The 20,017-nt window shown below is 55.2% G+C and overlaps 1 protein-coding gene across 2 annotated transcripts; it reads right to left on the bottom strand.

Moving 5' to 3' along the window:
- Nucleotides 1-14,794: 14,794 nt before the first annotated feature.
- LOC542146 (DEAD box RNA helicase 1) lies at nucleotides 14,795-19,198 on the bottom strand. Of its 2 annotated transcripts, none has more exons than XR_002267928.2 (10): nucleotides 18,848-19,198; nucleotides 18,341-18,768; nucleotides 18,064-18,243; nucleotides 17,808-17,969; nucleotides 17,570-17,724; nucleotides 17,387-17,479; nucleotides 17,192-17,277; nucleotides 16,711-17,082; nucleotides 15,397-15,630; nucleotides 14,795-15,291 (listed from the first exon to the last, which is right to left on the bottom strand). XR_002267928.2 is itself a non-coding variant. In NM_001111771.2 (10 exons), the coding sequence occupies exons 1-10, from the start codon at nucleotides 18,901-18,903 to the stop codon at nucleotides 15,197-15,199; spliced, it is 1,716 nt and encodes a 571-aa protein (NP_001105241.2). In that variant the 5' UTR covers nucleotides 18,904-19,095; the 3' UTR covers nucleotides 15,140-15,196. The 2 variants fall into 2 exon arrangements, 1 of the variants encoding a protein (NP_001105241.2); NM_001111771.2 differs by having other exon boundaries at nucleotides 15,140-15,291; nucleotides 16,856-17,082; nucleotides 18,848-19,095.
- Nucleotides 19,199-20,017: the final 819 nt, after the last annotated feature.

Below are 20,017 nucleotides of genomic sequence, written 5' to 3' on the forward strand. Positions count from 1 at the left end.
GTCTCGGAAATGTCCTAGGGTACCTCGGGAGCGCAGCCCAAGCCTTGGTTATGTATCGAACGTACCCATGGTCATCCCTCGCTCGGCGTCTGAGGCGGCTGTGAACCCTTCGGGGGCCAGCCTTCGAACCCCTGATCAGTAATGGGCGCAGAGCCTATAGCCTGAGGCGGCCGTGGAACCCTTTCGAGGGGCCGGCCTTCGAACCTCTGACCAGTAGTGGGTGTAGGGCCCATGCGATCTGAGGCGGCTGTCGAACCCTTTCGGGGGGCCAGCCTTCGAACCTCTGATCAGTAGGGGGGCTCGGAGCCTGGTTCCTTCTCGGGGAAGGATCCTTTTCGGGGTATCCCCCTTTCCCGGTCCCTGTTGCAAGAGAGAGAAAGAGGAAAAACGGAAAAGGATACGAAATCGAACGATGCGGCGTACCTTTTTTTTGACGCGGTCATTACGGCGAAGGCGAAGCGTCGCTCGCTTCTCCTGCCAGAGGCGCCGCGTGTCCCGCCGTGGAGTTGATGCGATGGGGCGAGTAGTTCGTAGGGTAGCCGTTGCGCGTGCGTGAGCCGTTCGAGGAACGGGTCACGGGCGCGTTGTCTTCACGCCGTGAGAGAGGGTTCTCTCGCTGCCCCCGGATGGGACGTAAGCTTGGCTGACGACGTGACCGCTGCACCTGCCCGCCTGCCACCGCCATTACTACCGGCCCGTCTTCGGCCATATTGACCGTCGCGCCAGGCTGGAGCCGCTGGGTCGTACGCTGGGTGGCCTCGAGTCGCGGTATTGGTTCCGCAGTCGAGGAGGCACGGTGGTGGCGCAGATGGAGGTGCAGTTACTCACACGTAGCAACCGGTGCACCGGTTGCATGACGCGTGGGCCTGGGCCTCCATGCTGGGCGTGTTGGGAGTCGGAGAAGTGCGCCCACTTAGCGCGGTTGCATGCCGCCTGCACGGCTGTCCGCCCTTTCGCCCGTTGGTCTGGGCAAAAGTGGAGAGTCGCTTGTAAACGCTGGGCGGTTGTACGCACCGCGCACGGCGGTTTGGCCTCTTCTGCTCTGAGCCGGCTTGCATGACGCGTGGGACCCAGCCCCCGCGCCGTAGGGGAGGACCTTGGAGTGTGTTGGAGAAGACTCAGCCTGTGACGGCTGGGGACGCAAGTAGGGAGAACCGCCTTTAAAAGGAGGGTGACCCCCTTGGAAGGCGACCATGTCTTCACGCTCCCTTATGCATCGTGTCTTTCCACCTTCCAAGCCCCCGGATGGGGGAGATCCGCCGTCTTTCCGCCTCGTCGTTGGGGGAACACAACTCCGTGGGAGTTGGCACCTTTCAGCCATCGTTCGGCTTCAAGGATTTTCATCATGCAGCCCGGCTGCACCCCTCCACCGGTGGTCACCCAAGATGGTGACCACCAGCTTGATGGTGGGGAGAAGCGGACCGGGCTGCTGCCTCCGCCCCGCCCTCAGCTTCAAGGATCTTCATCACCCTTGCTGGGGCGGAGGGTGAGGCGAGTCGGGAGGCCGCCTCCGCGTGGGTCGGTAACCCTTTTCTTCCCCCGGTGTCTGGGGGAGAAAGGCATCTCCCAGCTCCGCGGAGGCTTCCCCCAGGCATGCTGGGGTAGGCGGACCGCCGCTGCTCAGCCAGGGTGCAGCATTCCGTCCTCCGTCCGGCCATGTCCAGACCTTCCTCGCGCCGACAGCCGCATCAGTGGGTCGCCCAGCACGTCGTGTGCCGCGAGGGCGGCGCTCATGTTCTGGGCGGCTCCGGCGAGGGCGGGGACCTGCCGGTGCGCTTTGAGGCGTCTGGCGCCCGCTGGCGCAGTGCTGAGGTGGTGGCAGCCGGAGAAGGCTTCTCTGTCAATGAGATCACCAACTCCGGCCGCACCCCTGGGCCTCCGTCTTCCGGCCTGAATGGCTGGTTCTCGTCCTCGGTGAACGAGAGCCCCCGTGCCGTAGCGCCCGCCCGGAAGCCGCTGCTGAAGCTGCTTCGCCGCCTTGGGCGGAGGCCATCGTTGCTGCTGCCGGAACGGGCGACGGCGAGCCACCCGTCGGCCTTCTGTTGCTCCGCAGGCCCCCCAATCGCGTGGGGTTGCTCGTACCTGCGGAGGTGGAACCGGAGTTCCATTTGTAATGGCACTTTGAATGCCAGTGTTTTTGTTCATTGTGGCTGTCGGGGCCTGAACATGTATGTATTTTCGGCACGGAGCCGTGTTTTTTCCTCATTTTCGAGCACTAAGACTCGCCTGTTGGTTGTCTGAACCGCTTCACCAAGCGTGAGTCGCCCCGTGTAAAGGTAACGAGTGAGGTATCCGTATCCCGGAGGCGTAGGAGTCCCTCGGCTCGGTCGGCCTTGTTGTCCGAGGCTTCTCTAGCTTAATTAAAGGAACCCCTCGGCCGCTCTTCGATGAGCCGAGGCTAGGGGTAGCGGCGTCAACATGAACAGAGGCAGAGTTGGCTCGAAAAGAAAACTTGGTTGGCCGGAGCCTGGCCGGGTCGTCCGTTAGCGGGACCGACGCCGGAATTGACCAGCCGAGGCCTCGGGTCGGGTTGACGTCCTTGGAGGACAGCTGGCCGAGGCCCCGGGGTGACCGGCCGAGCCGCCTGCTCGGGCCGGATTCCCGAGAAGACCCTGGCAGCGATGGCCCGGGCGTGGCGATGACGTCGTCTTTCAGAGTGGAGATCTTCGGACCGCGTCGCCGTCCGAGGCTAGGTCGGACCTCGCCGAAGGTGTTGTCGATGCCGAGGGTGCTGCTGCTCCCTTCCAGCGTTAAGACCCGAGCCTGCAGGATCGAATTGCCTTGTAGCGTGTGTTCCCTGCGGCCGCCGAGGCCAAAACACACCCTCGCCGTGTTGTAAAGCCACGTCTCCTTTCCTCTTGTTTCGAGTATCTGGACCTTTTTGTTGGTAATAGAAATGTTTGTGCGAGCGAGAGTTGCTTCTTGCGGAAGGTGACGAGTGAGGTATCCATATCCCGGAGGCGTAGGAGTCCCTCGGCTCGGTCGGCCTTGCCGCTTACGCGCACTCTTACCCGTCCATGGGGCTCTGTTCCCGACGCAGTCGAGAAGGCTCGAGAAATCGCTTCGGCAGAAGAGCTTCCGAACGTGAAGACTTGTTCGATCCGCGGGATCACTTATCCGAACGTGAGTTACTTATCGCAGAAGGTGATGAGTGAGGTATCCGTATCCCGGAGGCGTAGGAGTCCCTCGGCTCGGTCAGCCTTGGCTGCTTACGTGTACTCCGTCGTTTTCAGGATCCACTTTCGAAGTAGTCAAACAGCCCAAAAAACCTTCTGGCAGAAAAAATCTTTTTTCGAGGAAAATTTCGACGCAGAGGGGGTTCCCCCCCTTTTAGCCCCCGAGGGAGGGTCGGGCTTTGCCGAGGCGAGGCCGACCCTTCCTTGACGACTAAACTTTCGTCGGGCGCGAGGTATATGAACAACTTGAAAACATCTTAAGGGTAGAAGCGACGTAGCTGTTGGATGTTCCAAGCGTTGCCGTAGACCTCGCCTTGAATGTTGGCCAGCTTGTACGTTCCGGGCTTCAGAACTTTGGCGATGACGAATGGCCCCTCCCAAGGAGGCGTGAGCTTGTGCCGCCCTCGGGCGTCTTGTCGCAGCCGAAGCACCAGGTCGCCCACCTGGAGGTCTCGGGACCGGACCCCTCGGGCGTGGTAGCGTCGCAGGGACTGCTGGTATCGCGCCGAGTGTAGTAAGGCCTTGTCCCGAGCCTCCTCCAGCTGGTCCAGCGAGTCTTCTCGGCTAGCTTGGTTGCTTTGGTCGATGTAGGCCCTCGCCCTCGGGGAGCCGTATTCTAGGTCTGTGGGCAAGACAGCCTCGGCCCCGTAGACTAGGAAGAACGGCGTGAAGCCCGTGGCTCGGCTTGGCGTTGTCCTCAGACTCCAGACCACCGAGGGGTGTTCCTTCATCCATCGCTTGCCGAACTTGTTGAGGTCGTTGTAGATCCGAGGCTTGAGCCCTTGTAGAATCATGCCGTTGGCACGCTCTACTTGCCCATTTGACATGGGGTGAGCCATGGCGGCCCAGTCCACCCAGATGTGATGATCCTCGCAGAAGTCTAGGAACTTTCTGCCGGTGAACTGAGTGCCGTTGTCGGTGATGATGGAGTTTGGGACCCTGAAGCGATGGATGATGTTGGTGAAGAATGCCACCGCCTGCTCGGACCTGATGCTGTTTAGGGGTCGGACCTCGATCCACTTGGAGAATTTGTCGATGGCGACCAACAGGTGCGTGTAGCCCCCGGGTGCCTTCTGCAAGGGGCCAACGAGGTCCAGACCCCACACAGCAAAAGGCCAGGTGATGGGTATCGTCTGCAGAGCCTGAGTGGGCAGGTGGGTCTGCCTTGCATAGAACTGACACCCTTCGCAGGTGCGGACAATTCTAGTGGCGTCGGCCACCGCCGTCGGCCAGTAGAAGCCTTGGCGGAAAGCATTCCCGACAAGGGCTCGAGGCGCTACGTGATGGCCGCAAGCCCCCGAGTGTATCTCTCGCAGGAGTTCCTGACCTTCGGCGATGGAGATGCATCGCTGGAGGATGCCGGAGAGGCTGTGGTGGTAGAGCTCCTTCTCATCACCCAGCAAGACGAACGACTTGGCGCGCCGCGCCACCCGCTGAGCTTCGGCTCGGTCGGAGGGTAGCTCTCCTCGGTGGAGATATTGCAGGTACGGGGTCTACCAGTTTTGATCAGGCGTGACCCCGCTTTGCTCCCCCTCGACGTGCAGCGCCTCGCCCTCAGGGGCCGAGGGTACCTTGGGTTGAATCGAGGATACCTCGGGCCGAGCCGAGGGTGCCTCGGGATGATCCGAGGGTGCCTCGGGCTGGGCCGAGGGTGCCTCGGGCTCGGGCGTGTCGTCGATCTTGACGGAGGGTTGATGCAGATCCCGGTAGAAGACGTCCGGGGGAACCGTCGTTCGCCCCGAGGCTATTTTAGCCAGCTCGTCCGCAGTCTCGTTGTAGCGCCGAGCGATGTGGTTGAGCTCGAGCCCGTAGAACTTGTCTTCCAAGCGCCGAACCTCATCGCAGTAGGCCTCCATCTTCGGGTCGCGGCAGTGGGAGTTCTTCATGACTTGGTCGATGACGAGCTGCGAGTCACCGCGAGCGTTGAGGCGTCGGACCTCTAGCTCGATGGCGATCCGCAACCCGTTGACCAGAGCTTCATACTCAGCCACATTGTTGGATGCCGGGAAATGGAGGCGTAGCACGTAGCGTAGGTGCTTCCCGAGGGGCGAGATGAAGAGTAGGCCTGCGCCGGCTCCTGTCTTCATCAGCGACCCGTCAAAGAACATGGTCCAGAGCTCCGGTTGGATCGGAGCCGTCGGTAGCGGGTGTCGACCCATTTAGCTACGAAGTCCGCCAAGACCTAGGACTTGATGGCCTCCCGAGGGGCGAACGAGATCGTCTCGCCCATGATTTCCACCGCCCACTTTGCAATCCTACCTGAGGCCTCTCGGCACTGGATGATCTCCCCTTGGGGGAAGGATGACACCACAGTTACCGGATGAGACTCAAAGTAGTGTCGCAGCTTCCGCCGCGTCAGGATCACCGCGTACATCAGCTTCTGAACTTGTGGGTAGCGGATCTTGGTTTCGGACAGTACCTCGCTGACGAAGTAGACTGGCCTCTGAACGGGCAACGCATGCCCCTCTTCTTGCCTCTCGACCACAATCGCGGCGCTAACCACCTGAGTGGCCGCGGCGACGTAGACCAGGAGGGCTTCTCCGGCAGCTGGGGGCACCAAGATAGGCGCCTTTGTGAGGAGCGCCTTCAGGTTCCCGAGGGCTTCCTCGGCCTCAGGGGTCCAAGTGAAGCACTCGGCCTTCCTTAAGAGGCGGTACAGAGGTAGACCTCTTTCGCCGAGGCGTGAGATGAAGCGGCTCAGAGCCGCGAGGCATCCCATGACCCTCTGTATGCCTTTCAAGTCCTTGATGGGTCCCATGCTGGTGATAGCTGCGATCTTCTCCGGGTTGGCTTCGATGCCCCGCTCGGAGACGATGAACCCCAAGAGCATGCCTCGGGGAACTCCGAAAACACACTTTTCGGGATTGAGCTTGACGTCTTTCGCCTTGAGGCATCGGAATGTCGCTTCAAGGTCGTAAAGGAGGTCGGAGGCTTTCCTCGTCTTGACTATGATGTCATCGACGTAGGCCTCGACCGTGCGGCCAATGTGTTCGCCGAACACATGGTTCATGCACCGCTGGTACATCGCGCCCGCATTCCTCAAGCCAAACGGCATGGTGACATAGCAGTACATGCCGAAGGGGGTGATGAAAGAAGTCGCGAGCTGGTCGGACTCTTTCATCCTGATTTGATGATACCCTGAGTAGGCATCGAGGAAAGACAGGGTTTCGCACCCAGCAGTGGAATCCACGATTTGGTCGATGCGAGGCAGAGGGTAGGAAACCTTCGGACATGCTTTGTTGAGACCAGTGTAGTCTACACACATCCGCCATTCCCCCCCCCCCTTTCTTTCTCACAAGCACAGGGTTGGCAAGCCATTCGGGATGGAATACCTCTTTGATGAACCCTGCCGCCATTAGCTTGTGGATCTCCTCGCCTATGGCTCTGCGCTTCTCCTCGTCGAATCGGCGCAGTGGCTGCTTGACGGGTCGGGCTCCGGCTCGGATGTCCAGCGAGTGCTCGGCGACATCCCTCGGTATGCCGGGCATGTCCGAGGGACTCCACGCGAAGACGTCGGCATTCGCGCGGAGAAAGTCGACGAGCACTGCTTCCTATTTGGGATCGAGCCCGGAGCCGATCCGGATCTGCTTGGAGGTGTCGCCGCTGGGGTCGAGGGGGACGGACTTAACCGTCTCCGCTGGTTCAAAGTTGTCGGCATGACGCTTCACGTCTGGCACCTCCTTAGAGAGGCTCTCCAGGTTGGCGATGAGGGCCTCGGACTCGGCGAGGGCCTCGGCGTACTCCACGCACTCCACGTCGCATTCGAACGCGTGTTTGTACGTGGGGCCAACGATGATGACCCCGTTGGGGCCCGGCATCTTGAGCTTCAGGTAGGTGTAGTTGGGGACGGCCATGAACTTCGCGTAGCATGGCCTCCCCAGTACCGCGTGGTAGGTCCCTCGGAACCCGACCACCTCGAACGTCAGGGTCTCCCTTCGGAAGTTGGAGGGTGTTCCGAAGCAGACGGGAAGGTCGAGCTATCCGAGGGGTTGGACGCGCTTCCCGGGAATGATCCCATGGAAGGGTGCAGCGCCTGCCCGGACGGAGGACAGATCGACATGCAGGAGCCTGAGGGTCTTAGCGTAGATGATGTTGAGGCTGCTGCCTCCGTCCATGAGGACCTTGGTGAGCCTGACGTCGCCGATGATGGGGTCAACGACGAGCGAGTATTTCCCCGGGCTCGGCACATGGTCGGGGTGATCGTCTCGGTCGAAGGTGATGGGCTTGTCGGACCAGTCTAGATAGACTGGCGCCGCCACCTTCATCGAGCAGACCTCCCGGCGCTCTTGCTTGCGGTGCCGAGCCGAGGCGTTCGCCGCTTGCCCACCATAGATCATGAAGTAGTCGCGGACCTCGGGGAACTCTCCTGCCTGGTCATCTTCCTTCTTGTCGTCGTCGCGGGCCTTGCCACCCTCCGCGGGTGGCCCGGCCCTGTGGAAGTGGCGCCGAAGCATGACGCACTCCTCAAGGGTGTGCCTGACGGGTCCCTGGTGATAGGGGCACGACTCCTTGAGCATCTTGTCGAAGAGGTTGGCACCTCCGGGGGGCCTCCGAGGGTTCTTGTACTCGGCGGCAGCGACAAGGTCCGCGTCGGCGGCGTCGCGTTTCGCTTGCAACTTCTTCTTGCCCTTCTTCTTGGCACCACGCTGAGTTGACGCCTCGGGAGTATCTTCCGATGGGCGGCCCTAGGGCTGCTTGTCCTTTCGGAAGATAGCCTCGACCGCCTCCTGGCCGGAGGCGAACTTGGTGGCGATGTCCATCAGCTCGCTCGCCCTGGTGGGGGTCTTGTGACCCAGCTTGCTCACCAGGTCGCGGCAGGTGGTGCGAGCGAGGAACACGCCGATGACATCCGAGTCGGTGATGCTGGGCAGCTCGGTGCGCTGCTTCGAGAATCGCCGGATGTAGTCTCGAAGAGACTCTCCCGGCTGCTGTCGGCAGCTTCGGAGGTCCTAGGAATTCCCGGGGCACACGTACGTGCCCTGGAAATTGCCGGTGAAAGCTTGGACTAGGTCGTCCCAGTTGGAGATCTGCCCCGGAGGCAGGTGCTCCAACCAGGCGCGAGCGGTGTCGGAGAGGAACAGGGGGAGGTTGCGGATGATGAGGTTGTCGTCGTCCGTTCCACCCAGTTGGCAGGCCAGACGGTAGTCCGCGAGCCACAGTTCCGGTCTCGTCTCCCCCGAGTACTTTGTGATAGTAGTCGGGGGTCGGAACCGGGTCGGGAACGGCGCCCGTCGGATGGCTCGGCTGAAGGCTCGCGGACCGGGTGGTTCGAGCGAGGGACTCCGATCCTCCCCGCTGTCGTAGCGTCCCCCACGCCTGGGGTGCTAGCCTCGGCGCACCCTCTCATCGAGGTGGGCCCGACGGTCGCGGTGATGGTGCTCGTTGCCGAGGCGACCCGGGGCCGCAGGCGCGGTGTTGCGCGTGCGCCCGGTGTAGACCGAGGCTTCCCGCATGAATCGGGAAGTCGCGGCATGAGGTTCCGAGGGGTACCCCTGCCTTCGGGAGGCAGAGCTCTCGGCCCGTCGGACCGCGGCGCCTTCCAGGAGATTCTTGAGCTCTCCCTGGATTCGCCGCCCCTCGGTGGTTGATGGCTCCGGCATCGTGCGAAGAAGCATTGCTGCTGCCGCCAGGTTCTGGCCGACCCCACTGGATGCGGGTGGTGGCCTGACCCTGACGTCGTCGGTGATGCGGTGCTGGAAGCCCTGGGGTAGATGACGTATTTCTCCGGTCGGAGGTTGGCCCGCCCATGCCTGCCCGACGTCCCGACGGATCGGCTCAAGCGCTCCTGCTCCCTCGTCGAGCCTGGCCTGTACCCCGCGGATTTGCTCGAGCTGTGGGTCATGGCCCCCCGCCTGAACGGGGACCACAGCTAGCTCCCGTGGGATGTCAACGCGAGGCACCGGCCTAGGGAGGTCACCGTCCTCCGGCATGCCGAGATGGTTGCCTTCGGGGGGACCCCCTAGATCGACGTGGAAGCATTCGCGACTTGGGCCGCAGTCCTCGTCGCCGAGGCTACGGCTACCGTCAGAACAGTCGGAAAGGCAGTAGTCGCATGCGGTCATGAAGTCCCGCATGGCACTGGGGTTGCCAAGTCCAGAGAAATCCCAACAGATGCTGGGCTCGTCGTCTTCCTCGGACCCAGAGGGCCCGTAGGTCGAGACGTCCGTCAGCCGGTCCCAAGGTGACCGCATACGAAACCCCAGAGGGTTTGGACTTGCCTCTACGAGAGCGCCCGCCAAAGCGAAGTCGCTAGGCGGGTTGAGGCTGAATCCGAAAGACGTGGGATGGGGATCGGTCGGTACCTTTTGGTCGACGGGCGGCGATAAGGTCACGTCGGGGACTGACTGCGCCGTCGTCTCAGGTACGAGGGTGACGTCCAGCAAGCTTTTCGCGAGCGTGCTGGCGTCGTCCGCTTGCTCGGGATTGGCGTGTCGCGGGGAGACGACGCTCGCCTTTGTCTCAAACGCAAGGTCGACGCCCGGTGCGCCCCCCGCTGGGGCGCTGGGGCCGCTGACTCGCTCGACAGCCGACGAGGCGCTGTCTCCTGCTTGGCCTTGGTTGCCCCGCTTCCTCCTCCGTCGGCGGGGGAGAGGACGGGGTGAGCTCGAAGGTTGTTCTTCCACCATGCGGGGAAGACGTCGTCGATTCCGCCGCCGGCGAGCGGGTTGCCGGCCGCCACTGTCGTTGTCACACGGCGGTGGGAGGAGTATCATGTCGTAGCTGCCGTCGAGGGACATGAACTCAAGACTCCCGAAACGGAGCACCGTCCCGGGTTGGAGAGGTTGATGGAGACTGCCCATCTGGAGCTTGACGGGAAGCTGTTCGTCAACACGCAGCAGGCCCCTACCTGGCGCGCCAACTATCAGCGTTCCGAGACCGGGGGGTCCCTGAGCCGACGAGTGAATGTCGTCGCGTGCCCCAGCCCAGATGGGTCGAGCGTGAGGGCGAGCGCGAAGGGGGGAGAGCGAGGCGGCCGGAGACCGGCGTGAGAGAGGTGGGAATCCCGCGGCCTTCGTGTTCGTCCCGCGCCCAGGTCGGGTGCGCTTGCAGTAGGGGGTTACAAGCGTCCACGCGGGAGAGGGAGCGAGCGGCCTCCAGCGAGCGCATGTCTCGTCCTCGTCCCCGCGCGGCCAACCTTCTCTAAGAGGGCCCTGGTCCTTCCTTTTATAGGCGCAAGGAGAGGATCCAGGTGTACAATGGGGGGTGTAGCAGAGTGCTATGTGTCTAGCGGAGGAGAGCTAGCGCCCTAAGTACATGCCGTTGTGGCAGCCGGAGAGATTTTGGCACCCAGCTGGTGTGATGTCGTGGCCGTCGGAGGAGCGATGGAGCCTGGCGGAGGGACAGCTGTCGGAGCGGTTGAATCCTTGCTGACGTCATCTTGCTTCCGTAAGGGGGCTGAGAGCCGCCGTCGTCACAGAGTATGCAGGGCGCCATCATTGCCTATCTGGCGGAGCGAGCCAGATGGGACGCCGGCCTTGTTCCCTGCGGCCCGAGTCAGCCCGGGGTAGGGTGATGATGGCGCCTCCTATTGATGTGGTCGGTCTGGGCCCTAGGTTGCGCGATGTGTAAGCTCCTCCGAAGCCGAGGTCGAGTCTGCCTTCCGTGGCCGAGGTCGGGTCCGAGCCCCAGGTTCGGGCGAGGCGGAGATCGCCGGCTGGTGCCGGGGCGGAGTCCGAACCCTGGGGTCGGGCGAAGCGGAGTTCGTCGTCTTCTGGGGCCGAGCCCAAGTCCGAGCCCTGGGTCGGGCGAGGCGGAGATCGTCGTCTTCTGGGACTTAGCCCGAGTCCGAGCCCTGGGTCGGGCGGAGTTCGCCGTCTTCCGGGACTTAGCCCGAGTCCGAGCCCTGGGTCGGGCGGAGTTCACCGTCTTCCGGGACTTAGCCCGAGTCCGAGCCCTGGGTCGGGCAGAGTTCGCCGTCTTCCGGGACTTAGCCCGAGTCCGAGCCCTGGGTCGGGCGGAGTTCGCCGTCTTCCGGGTCTTAGCCCGAGTCCGAGCCCTGGGTCGGGCGGAGTTCGCCGTCTTCCGGGACTTAGCCTGAGTCCGAGCCCTGGGTCGGGCGGAGTTCGCCGTCTTCTGGGACTTAGCCCGAGTCCGAGCCCTGGGTCGGGCGGAGCGGAGCTTCCTATGGTGCCTTTGGCCGGGCCTGACTGCCTGTCAGTCTCGCTCTGTCAAGTGGCACCGCAGTCGGAGCGGCGCAGGCGGCGCTGTCCTTCTGTCAGGCCGGTTAGTGGAGCGGCGAAGTGACGGCGGTCACTTCGGCTCTGCCGGCTGGGGGGCGCGCGTCAGGATAAAGGTGTCAGGCCACCTTTGCATTAAATGCTCCTGCGACTTGGTCGGTCGGTGCGGCGATTTGGTCAGGGTTGCTTCTTAGCGAAGACAGGACCTCGGGCGAGCCGGAAATATGCTCGCCGCTGAAGGGGGGCCTCGGGCGAGACGGAAATCCTCCGGGGTCGGTTGCCCTTTTCCGAGGCTAGGCTCGGGCGAGGCGTGATCGAGTCCCTCGAATGGCTGATCCCTGACTTATTCGCACCCATCAGGCCTTTGCAGCTTTGTGCTGATGGGGGTTACCAGCTGAGAATTAGGAGCCTTGAGGGTACCCCTAATTATGGTCCCCGACACCTTTAGTGCCACATACTACTTTACTAAATAAAGAAGGTTTCACATAACTTTTGGAAATTAATCAAGTTACTATTGTCCCTTGATTTGTGCATTGGTGCTAATTTGATGCAAACATGGTGCTGAAATTAAGCAAGTTACCGATTGATTATTTCTTAAAACTTGGAGAACTAGAAGTGTTTCCTCACAAGTTTTGTACATGTATCGCTAATACCATGTAATTTCACAAGATGTTGTGATAGACCACATATATTGTCTGCTAGGTAGAAGGATGAATAATCTCACTGACCAAACAAAGCACTTATAGGGGACAAATTCAAACATGAACTGAATAGGAAAATCCCTAGAGCAACATACCTTTCTAAACAGGCCCTAAGAAGAATATTCATTTCATACAGCTAGACCACAAAAATAATTGGAATCCATATTGTTTGATGTGATGATATGATCTGTCATTATTCTATGTTGTTTTATTCAGCAATTTAGATTAACAAGGCAGGACAAGGAGAGGAGCAAGAAGGTGGCCAATGACCTCGCCGCGGCGCTGTTCGCGGTCACCGTGGAGGTGAAGCAGGTCAAAGTGTGGCTCTCCGATGCGCAGGATGAGCTGGAGGCCAGCAACATTGAGGCCGACTTGGTGTGCATTAGTTCCTATGCTTCATGAAAACTATCTTTGCTGATGATAGACGACTTACATTGACGCAGGAATGATTTTCCCACATATTGTAAACATCTCTGTCCTGCTTGGAGGAATCCTCTTGTGTGGACTCCAATGTTACATCCGGAGAAGGTTCTTGTTGACCGGAAAGGAAACATCAAGGTATCTGATTTTGGGCTTAGTGCTTTACCATCGTATCTCGGGATATATGATAAACAATTTTCTAGACTGTGAAATGATTTCAGCAAGCTGACCGCTCATCGTATTACATGATATATTTACTTTCAGATTGATGGATTGCTGTATACAACCTGTGGTAGCCCCAATTACATTGCCCCTGAGGTGATGAAGAAAGTCTGACCACTCCTAGACCACTCACAGGCCAAACAATTCTTGGTGTCCAGTTATTAATTTCTTGTGATAAATGCTTGCAGGTTCTGTAAACACAGAAGATACGATGTATCATTATCACATATTTGGTCCTGTGGTGTGATTATTTATATAATGCTCGTATGATATCTTTCGTTTGATGACCAAAACATTGTTGTTATCTATCAGAAGGTACTTAATCAGATAAAAGTGAAGTTTAGTTGTAGCATTTATGTGACATCATTTTAATTATGCTACTTTTTCCTTACACGGTCTAGATTTTTAAGGGTGATACTCAGATCCCAGAGTGGCTTTCTCCTGGTGCATGAAATCTTCTTTGGAGGATTTTTGAACCCAACCCGATGAAGCTGATGTGGCCGGTGCACGAAAGTATATTGTGGCATCATCTGAATGTTGGTGTGTGTTTGTTAACTATGGCCGGTGCGACATCTTGATTTTTTGTCTGGGATGTCAATTGTGATGCATGCAATCTAAATTGAGAATTTTTTGTTGTTTGGTGTTTGCAGACTATGTAATGTTTTCTATGCGTGCAACATGCAAGCTGTTGAATTAATTGTTGCCTATATCATCATCAGATTTGTCGTTTTGTATCTATATTTTATATCATTTTTAACTCCCGTGACAACGCACGGGTCCGTGCATATACCTAGTGATATCATATGACTAATGTTTTCTACATATGTCATATGATCATACTCACTGTTATATATTGAAATGATTAAGGTATGTCCTTCATGACCTTTGTCTGAAGATTATTATATCCTAAGAGAGATAATACTTCAAAGGACGAAGGTCTTTAACTATTAACATTTGTGTTGCCTTGTTCTTAATTCATAGCATTTGAGAACAAGTCCTCAACGGTTACCCGTTTACATCCCTAATTATACATGTAATTAGTTTTGTAATTAGACTATAAAGGCGTTTGAATGCACTAGAGATAATAGTTAGTTAGCTAAAAATTTGCTAGTAGAATTAGCTAGCCAAGAGCACCTCCAATAGTTATGTAAATTTATACTACCTAGATCATAGATTTAGTAAGTTCTTAAATATTATAGACAGCAAAAAAAAACCTGTCCTCCAACAGTTCCCTACAGATTACTTCCTAAAACTGATTAAATTTGTCATGTCATTGGTTTGAGTGGGACCGGCCAATCTGTGTTCGATCTGAAGTTGTCTCGTCATCACCTGGTGAGTTAAGAACTTACGATGTTTTTTTTATCGTGTGCATCATCGGCTGATCGCGCATATTTGTGTTGTTTAATCACGGCAACGCCAATCGCCGATTGATCTGTACGGATCGTCGTCTCCTGGTGAGTTGAGAAATTGTGAAGAATTTTTTATCATGTCTTGCGCTTTGTTTTTCGGCATGAAAATAGTGCGCCAACGTGTTTCGAGAGTAGCTCCCAGCTTCCCAACTTCTTAAACGTAGGGAGTAAATCTTAAACATAGGGAGTAATTCGAGCTTGATAAGAACTTTGTTATTTTACATAGTAGGTTTACACAACTATTGGAGGGGTGTTTTTTAAGCAGCTATCTAAATCCATGATTTAGGAGGTTGTTTTCATAACTATTGAAGTTGAAGTTGCTCCAACAAATAGTTAGCTAACTTTTAGCTAATTTACTAAAAGTAGCTAATAGCTCAACTATTAGCTAGACTGTTAGATGTCTTCAGCCAACTTTTAACAGCTCAGCTAACTATTAGCTCTAGTGCATTTAACATGCGCTATATTTATATTTCTAGCTAGTAAACATCTAATGTGATAGGGACTAAAATTTTGTCCGGAAACCAAACATGACCTGAAACCACCAGTGCCTTAAATATAGATCCCTCCATTAGATATAATTCACTATTTAAATTTATTAAATTTAGTATAAATTTGATCATGGTCAATATGGTTTGCATATAGAGTTTGCATATATATATTAGCTACTATTATAAAGTGTACATCATAAATTTGCTAGTTTATTTCAGAATCAGATTAAATATGGAAATGCCTAACTTCTTAACTAAATTTGTTCAGTAACACCGCACACCAATAGAGAGCAACCATAAATCCTAACAGTAACACCACAAGAAGTTCAGTACAAGTATACAGACGACTTTAAACGATCACAGGGACTCCACTAAAACAAGACAGGGTCCTTCCAAAAGAAATATCTGAATGGAATGCATATGCTGTTGCTAGATAGTTGATGTGTTGTTCTTTCATATAAGAAGCTCCAGGTACTGTAGCGAAAATCGATGGTGTTATCAATCCTGGTAGTAGGGGAAATTTCTCAGAAATTTCCCAAAGAATGCACTTAATGCCGAGTAGTATACAAATAGTCCCATACTCCCACAGTTCTTTTGCACACATCAATATGGCCTTCTTCCTCCTAAAGGAAAGGTATTTGATCCAGACATATGGCCCCGGTTACCAAACCCACCTCTGCCTCTCGACCGAAAATTGCCTGAACAAAAAACCCACAAGTTAATACAGGTGAAGCCAGATGTGATACCAGAACATGCAATACTGTTCTCAATGAATAAATGAACAGTGAAGTTCATATAACTACCTCCTCCCGTTGAGTTCGAAGACCTGGACATGGATTCTAAGGCAGGATTCACAACTTGGCCAGCTTCTCGCAGAATCTTCACTAGATTCCTTGAGAACTTTGCATTTGCGTGTGTGAAAAAAGTAAATGCAGTTCCGCTAGCACCAGCACGGCCAGTTCGACCTATCCTGTGAATATAATCTTCAAGAGTTGTTGGAAAATCATAATTTATCACACACTTTATGTCCTTCACATCTGCAAAATCAACAAATATTATCAGTACTTAATCAAAATTGATGTGTTGTCCTGAATACCATGCTGGACCACGCTGGAACATCAACATTGTCGATCCCCATAGAAGGTACATGGTCTAGACAAGCACCAAAAAGTCCACAGTGCTGCACTTTTGAATTCTAAAACACAAGTCGAAGGAGCTGAAAAACTGAACCAGGCATCAATCACTGCTGGATGTGGAATTGATGGTGATTAACCTCTCAGCCTTATCAAAAAATGTTGGAAGACTGCAACTGGCATGCCTGGGTAACCACTTATCCAATAATGTAACAGCATCAATATCCATAACCCAAACAAAATTCTGTAGGACATGCCAGTCCAACGTAGGCTGTAATGTGTAAGGTGCTGCATCAGAGGTCACTATCGTGAATCAACTGAAAAGAATGCTGATTACAACCATCCTTTTTGACCAGTTCACACTTGGCAGTGATACCGATGATGAGGAGCTTGATTGAGAAAGCAGAACGACTTTCTAAAGGTTCATGTAAAACTAGGGGAAAGCAAAGGAGATCCATGGACATGCTACTCATGAAGAATGTGCATTTGTGCAAACAAATATATTTGAAATTGATATTGTCATTTGTATACAAATGTTTTATGCCTAAAATTTTGCAATACATCTCTGAAAAGAATTATTGCTCCAATTAATTCTAAACAAATTAAACATGGATTTACAAAGAAAATGTAGAAAGGTAAGCCAAAAATACTTGCAAGAAAAGCAGACTATTGGATTGAAAAGAATTCAATTACAAGGACAAAGAATGAATGAAGAGGGCAGCAACACAATACCTAAATGTTCCAAAATGGTCAGATATGCAGGGATCAAGGAATTCAAATCAAGCTAAGAAATCAACTATAGTGTGAAATGCATATTCGGTTGCATGCTACTTTTTGAGGATTTCCATTTTATCCAAATGTAGGCTCCCTAAAAGGCTTATTCGGAAAGGGAACATTACCATGATAGCTCAAAGTTGAACTGCCTGTGTAACACTGCCAATGCTCACGCTCAAATGAGGTAAACCACGGGGGGAAATTATCTACCTTTGACATGATGGCACCTTGGTATACACCACCAATCCACAAGTTCAGTTCACTCAACCAATCGCAGCTCAACAACCCTCCGACTTATCACCCTTGAGCACTTGGAACTACTACCTAATCCTAATATTCAAATAAATCATCATACCAAGACCACGTGCTGCCACATCTGTGGCAGCCATTATGGGGCTCTTGCCGCTCTTAAACTCTGCAAGAACATAGTCCCGTTCAGCTTGAGCTTTATCACCATGTATAGATAATGCTGGCCACCCATCCATTCTAAGCTGCCGGGTGATCTTATCGCAATCCTTTTTTGTTTGGAAGAATATCAAGATACGGCTCCCATCCATTAGATCAGACAAGAGCTTACTGAGTCTGTGGGAAAGAGGTGAAAATCAACTCACACCGTGTCCATTTGTAATCGAAAGTAGCATAGTAAGTGAGCATAAAAGTTTTTAGTCAAAAGACCGTCAACCATACATACCTTGGATACTTCTCATGATCTGAAATAACTTCAACAATTTGTTGTATGGAATGATTAGCTTTAAGTTCAGGTGAGCCTATGATTACCTGCATTACAATATAAGCTAAAAGTTAAGAGAAGGGCTGTCAAAATCAATTCAATACAACATGGCAATAAAAGAACCAGAAAATAACAATAACAGAAGAGATCGTGCACCTTGTAAGGATTTTGTAGAAACTGTCTTGCTAAGGCTTCAACTTCTCTAGGCCATGTGGCACTCCAGTACAAGGTTTGCCTGTCTGGGCGGATCTAAGGATAGCAGAAGTGTTGGACAAGCATTAGAGCTAGGCAAGACAATAGATATTAGTAAGAATTCTGCATTTCTAAACGAAACTGTACCTGTGCTACTATTTTCCGAATTTGGGGCTCAAACCCCATATCTAGCATCCGGTCCGCCTCATCCAACACAAGGTATGTCACTCTACGTAGGTTTGTGTGACCAGCTTCCAGCATATCAATCAACCGGCCAGGAGTTGCAATGACAATTTCAACTCCTAAAAGTGCAAATGACAGATTGCATTGAGTTTAAAAGGCATTCATCTAAAAAGAATTAAAGTGGACAGATGTGTGCAGGTACCTCTTCTAAGGTCCCGTATTTGTGGACCCTTAGGTGCACCACCATAGACACATGTGCTTCTAGTTCTTGAATATGATCCAAATTTTGTAGATTCTTCCTGTATTTGAACAGCCAGTTCTCTCGTGGGAGCGAGAATTAATACAATTGGGCCATCGCCTTGTTCTACAGGAATTAGAATAACGAATAATATTAAAAGGGAAATGGACACAGTCAGAAAACATACAGAAAGCTCACAGCAAGTTTATAGGAAACCAACCTAGCCGAGGCTGGGCACCAACATGAACCAACCCAGGTAACAGATAAGATAATGTTTTCCCTGAGCCTGTTTGAGCGATACCAATCAGGTCCCTACCCTTCAAAGCCATAGGCCAACCTTGAGATTGAATAGGTGTTGGCTCCACAAATCCAGATTTGGCAATAGCTTGCATGCAGTAATCTGTCAAAAGAGTCATGAAACAGTAGTGTAAGAAATCACAGGTATTGCGTTATTTTCAACGGACACACGCACAGGAAACACTGGAACTAGAGTAAACCTGGGAAGTTGGCTTCCTGGAAGTATCTAACCGGCTTGGGCACATCCCGGCCCTCGATGGTGATATCCCGGAGGCGGCGGTACTGCGCCACATCCGCCTCCGACATTGCCTGGACGGAGGGACACTCCACGTAGAAGTTTTTCTCGAACGGTATCAGGCTCCGAAAGTCCGGCTTAGGGAGGGCGAGCGAGTCAAGCCCGTCCCTCCCGCGACCTCCTCCTCTGCCGCCACCTCCGTACCCTCCTCCACCGCCTCTGCCACCGCCACCACGGCCTCTGCCTCCCTGCCCGTAGCGCTGGTAGTCGCCGCCCGCGGGGGCCGCGGGCACGGGAACGGGCACAGGCAGCGGGTAGGCGGCGGCGTAAGGGTTCAGGTTCGCCGCAGCCACGGGAGCCGGCGGAGCGAACGTAGGAGCCACGGTCAAGTCGCTACATGCGGAACTCAAATCGATCGGGTCACCTTCGAATTCAAATCAGATCGGGAGAGCTAGAATTAGGGTTGCCGTACCTGCGCCTGTCGTGGTAGGATGAGGGGTCAGCGAAGCGGAGATCATACGGGTTCATGGCGCCGGTGAGGAGCTTGGCCGGCCGACAGAGCAGGGCGAGGGCGCTGACGTGCTCGAGGGGAAAGGCTAGGGAGGCCGGGAGGGGATGGATCTGCGGGCGGCGGCGGGCGGAGACGCGGTGGTTTACCTTTTGTTGGGTGTGGCTTTTGCTAGTGGCGTGCGGGAACGGACAGGGTCGGTTCGCGTGACCCACGTGCATAGGGATGCAACGGAGAATACCGTGTCGGATTTTATTTCACCGTAATTCACCACGGGACATCATCCCTATTTTCTGCGGGAATCTATACTACTCTATTAAGATAGTACCATCAGCGTCCACATCTAGGTTGCCCTCGCCTGCCCCCGCACCCTCCCACGCGCGCGCAAGGAAGCAGCCCGCCAGCCCCCGCGCAAGGAAGCAGCCCGCCAGCCCCCGCTGTGCCCCTCCCCCACGACCGCACAGGCACCGTCCCCCGCCGCCCCCGCCCCGAATCTCGCCCCTGCTGCGGATCCCGCGCCCTCCATAGTTGCCGCGATTGCTACCACGCGCCCCCTCCAGGAGGAGACTGACGCGGCGGCGCCGCGTGCCCCCACATGCCGCCCGTCAAGTTCAACATCCCCGCCCCGCTCGCCCCTACAGCGAACGCCACTGCCGCCCATCCTCGCGTCCTCCCCGTTCTCAGCGCCTCCCCCTGCCCCCGTCATCGGCGCCACAACCCCCTCGGCCTCCCCGGCCTCCCCGGCCTCGGCGTGATGCTCGGGAGTCATGACCGAGCGGCTCCAGATCCGCATCCGCAACCCCCTCGGCCTCCCCGGCCTCGGCGTCGATGCCGACAAGGACGACGAGGCGGTGGGAGATCTGGAGACGGCAGCAGCCAGCAGCAGCAGGCGGTTGCCACATCCGGAGACGAAGAAGGCGATGCCGGACTGGCTGCAGTCCGTGCAGCTCTGGAGTAACCAGCAACAGCCCTCCGCCTCCCCGCCGCAGCACCAGGATGAGTTGCTGCTGTCGTGCAGGCCGGTGGCGCTCAACGCCTGCAGGAAGCCCGGGGGCGCGTTCCAGCCGTTCGAGAAGGAGAAGAAGAAAAAGGACAAGGAGGAGAAGCAGCGCGCCGAGCTGGAGCTGGAGCTGC

This window comes from Zea mays, chromosome 3, assembly GCF_902167145.1.
Source record: "Zea mays cultivar B73 chromosome 3, Zm-B73-REFERENCE-NAM-5.0, whole genome shotgun sequence".
NCBI lineage: Eukaryota > Viridiplantae > Streptophyta > Magnoliopsida > Poales > Poaceae > Zea > Zea mays.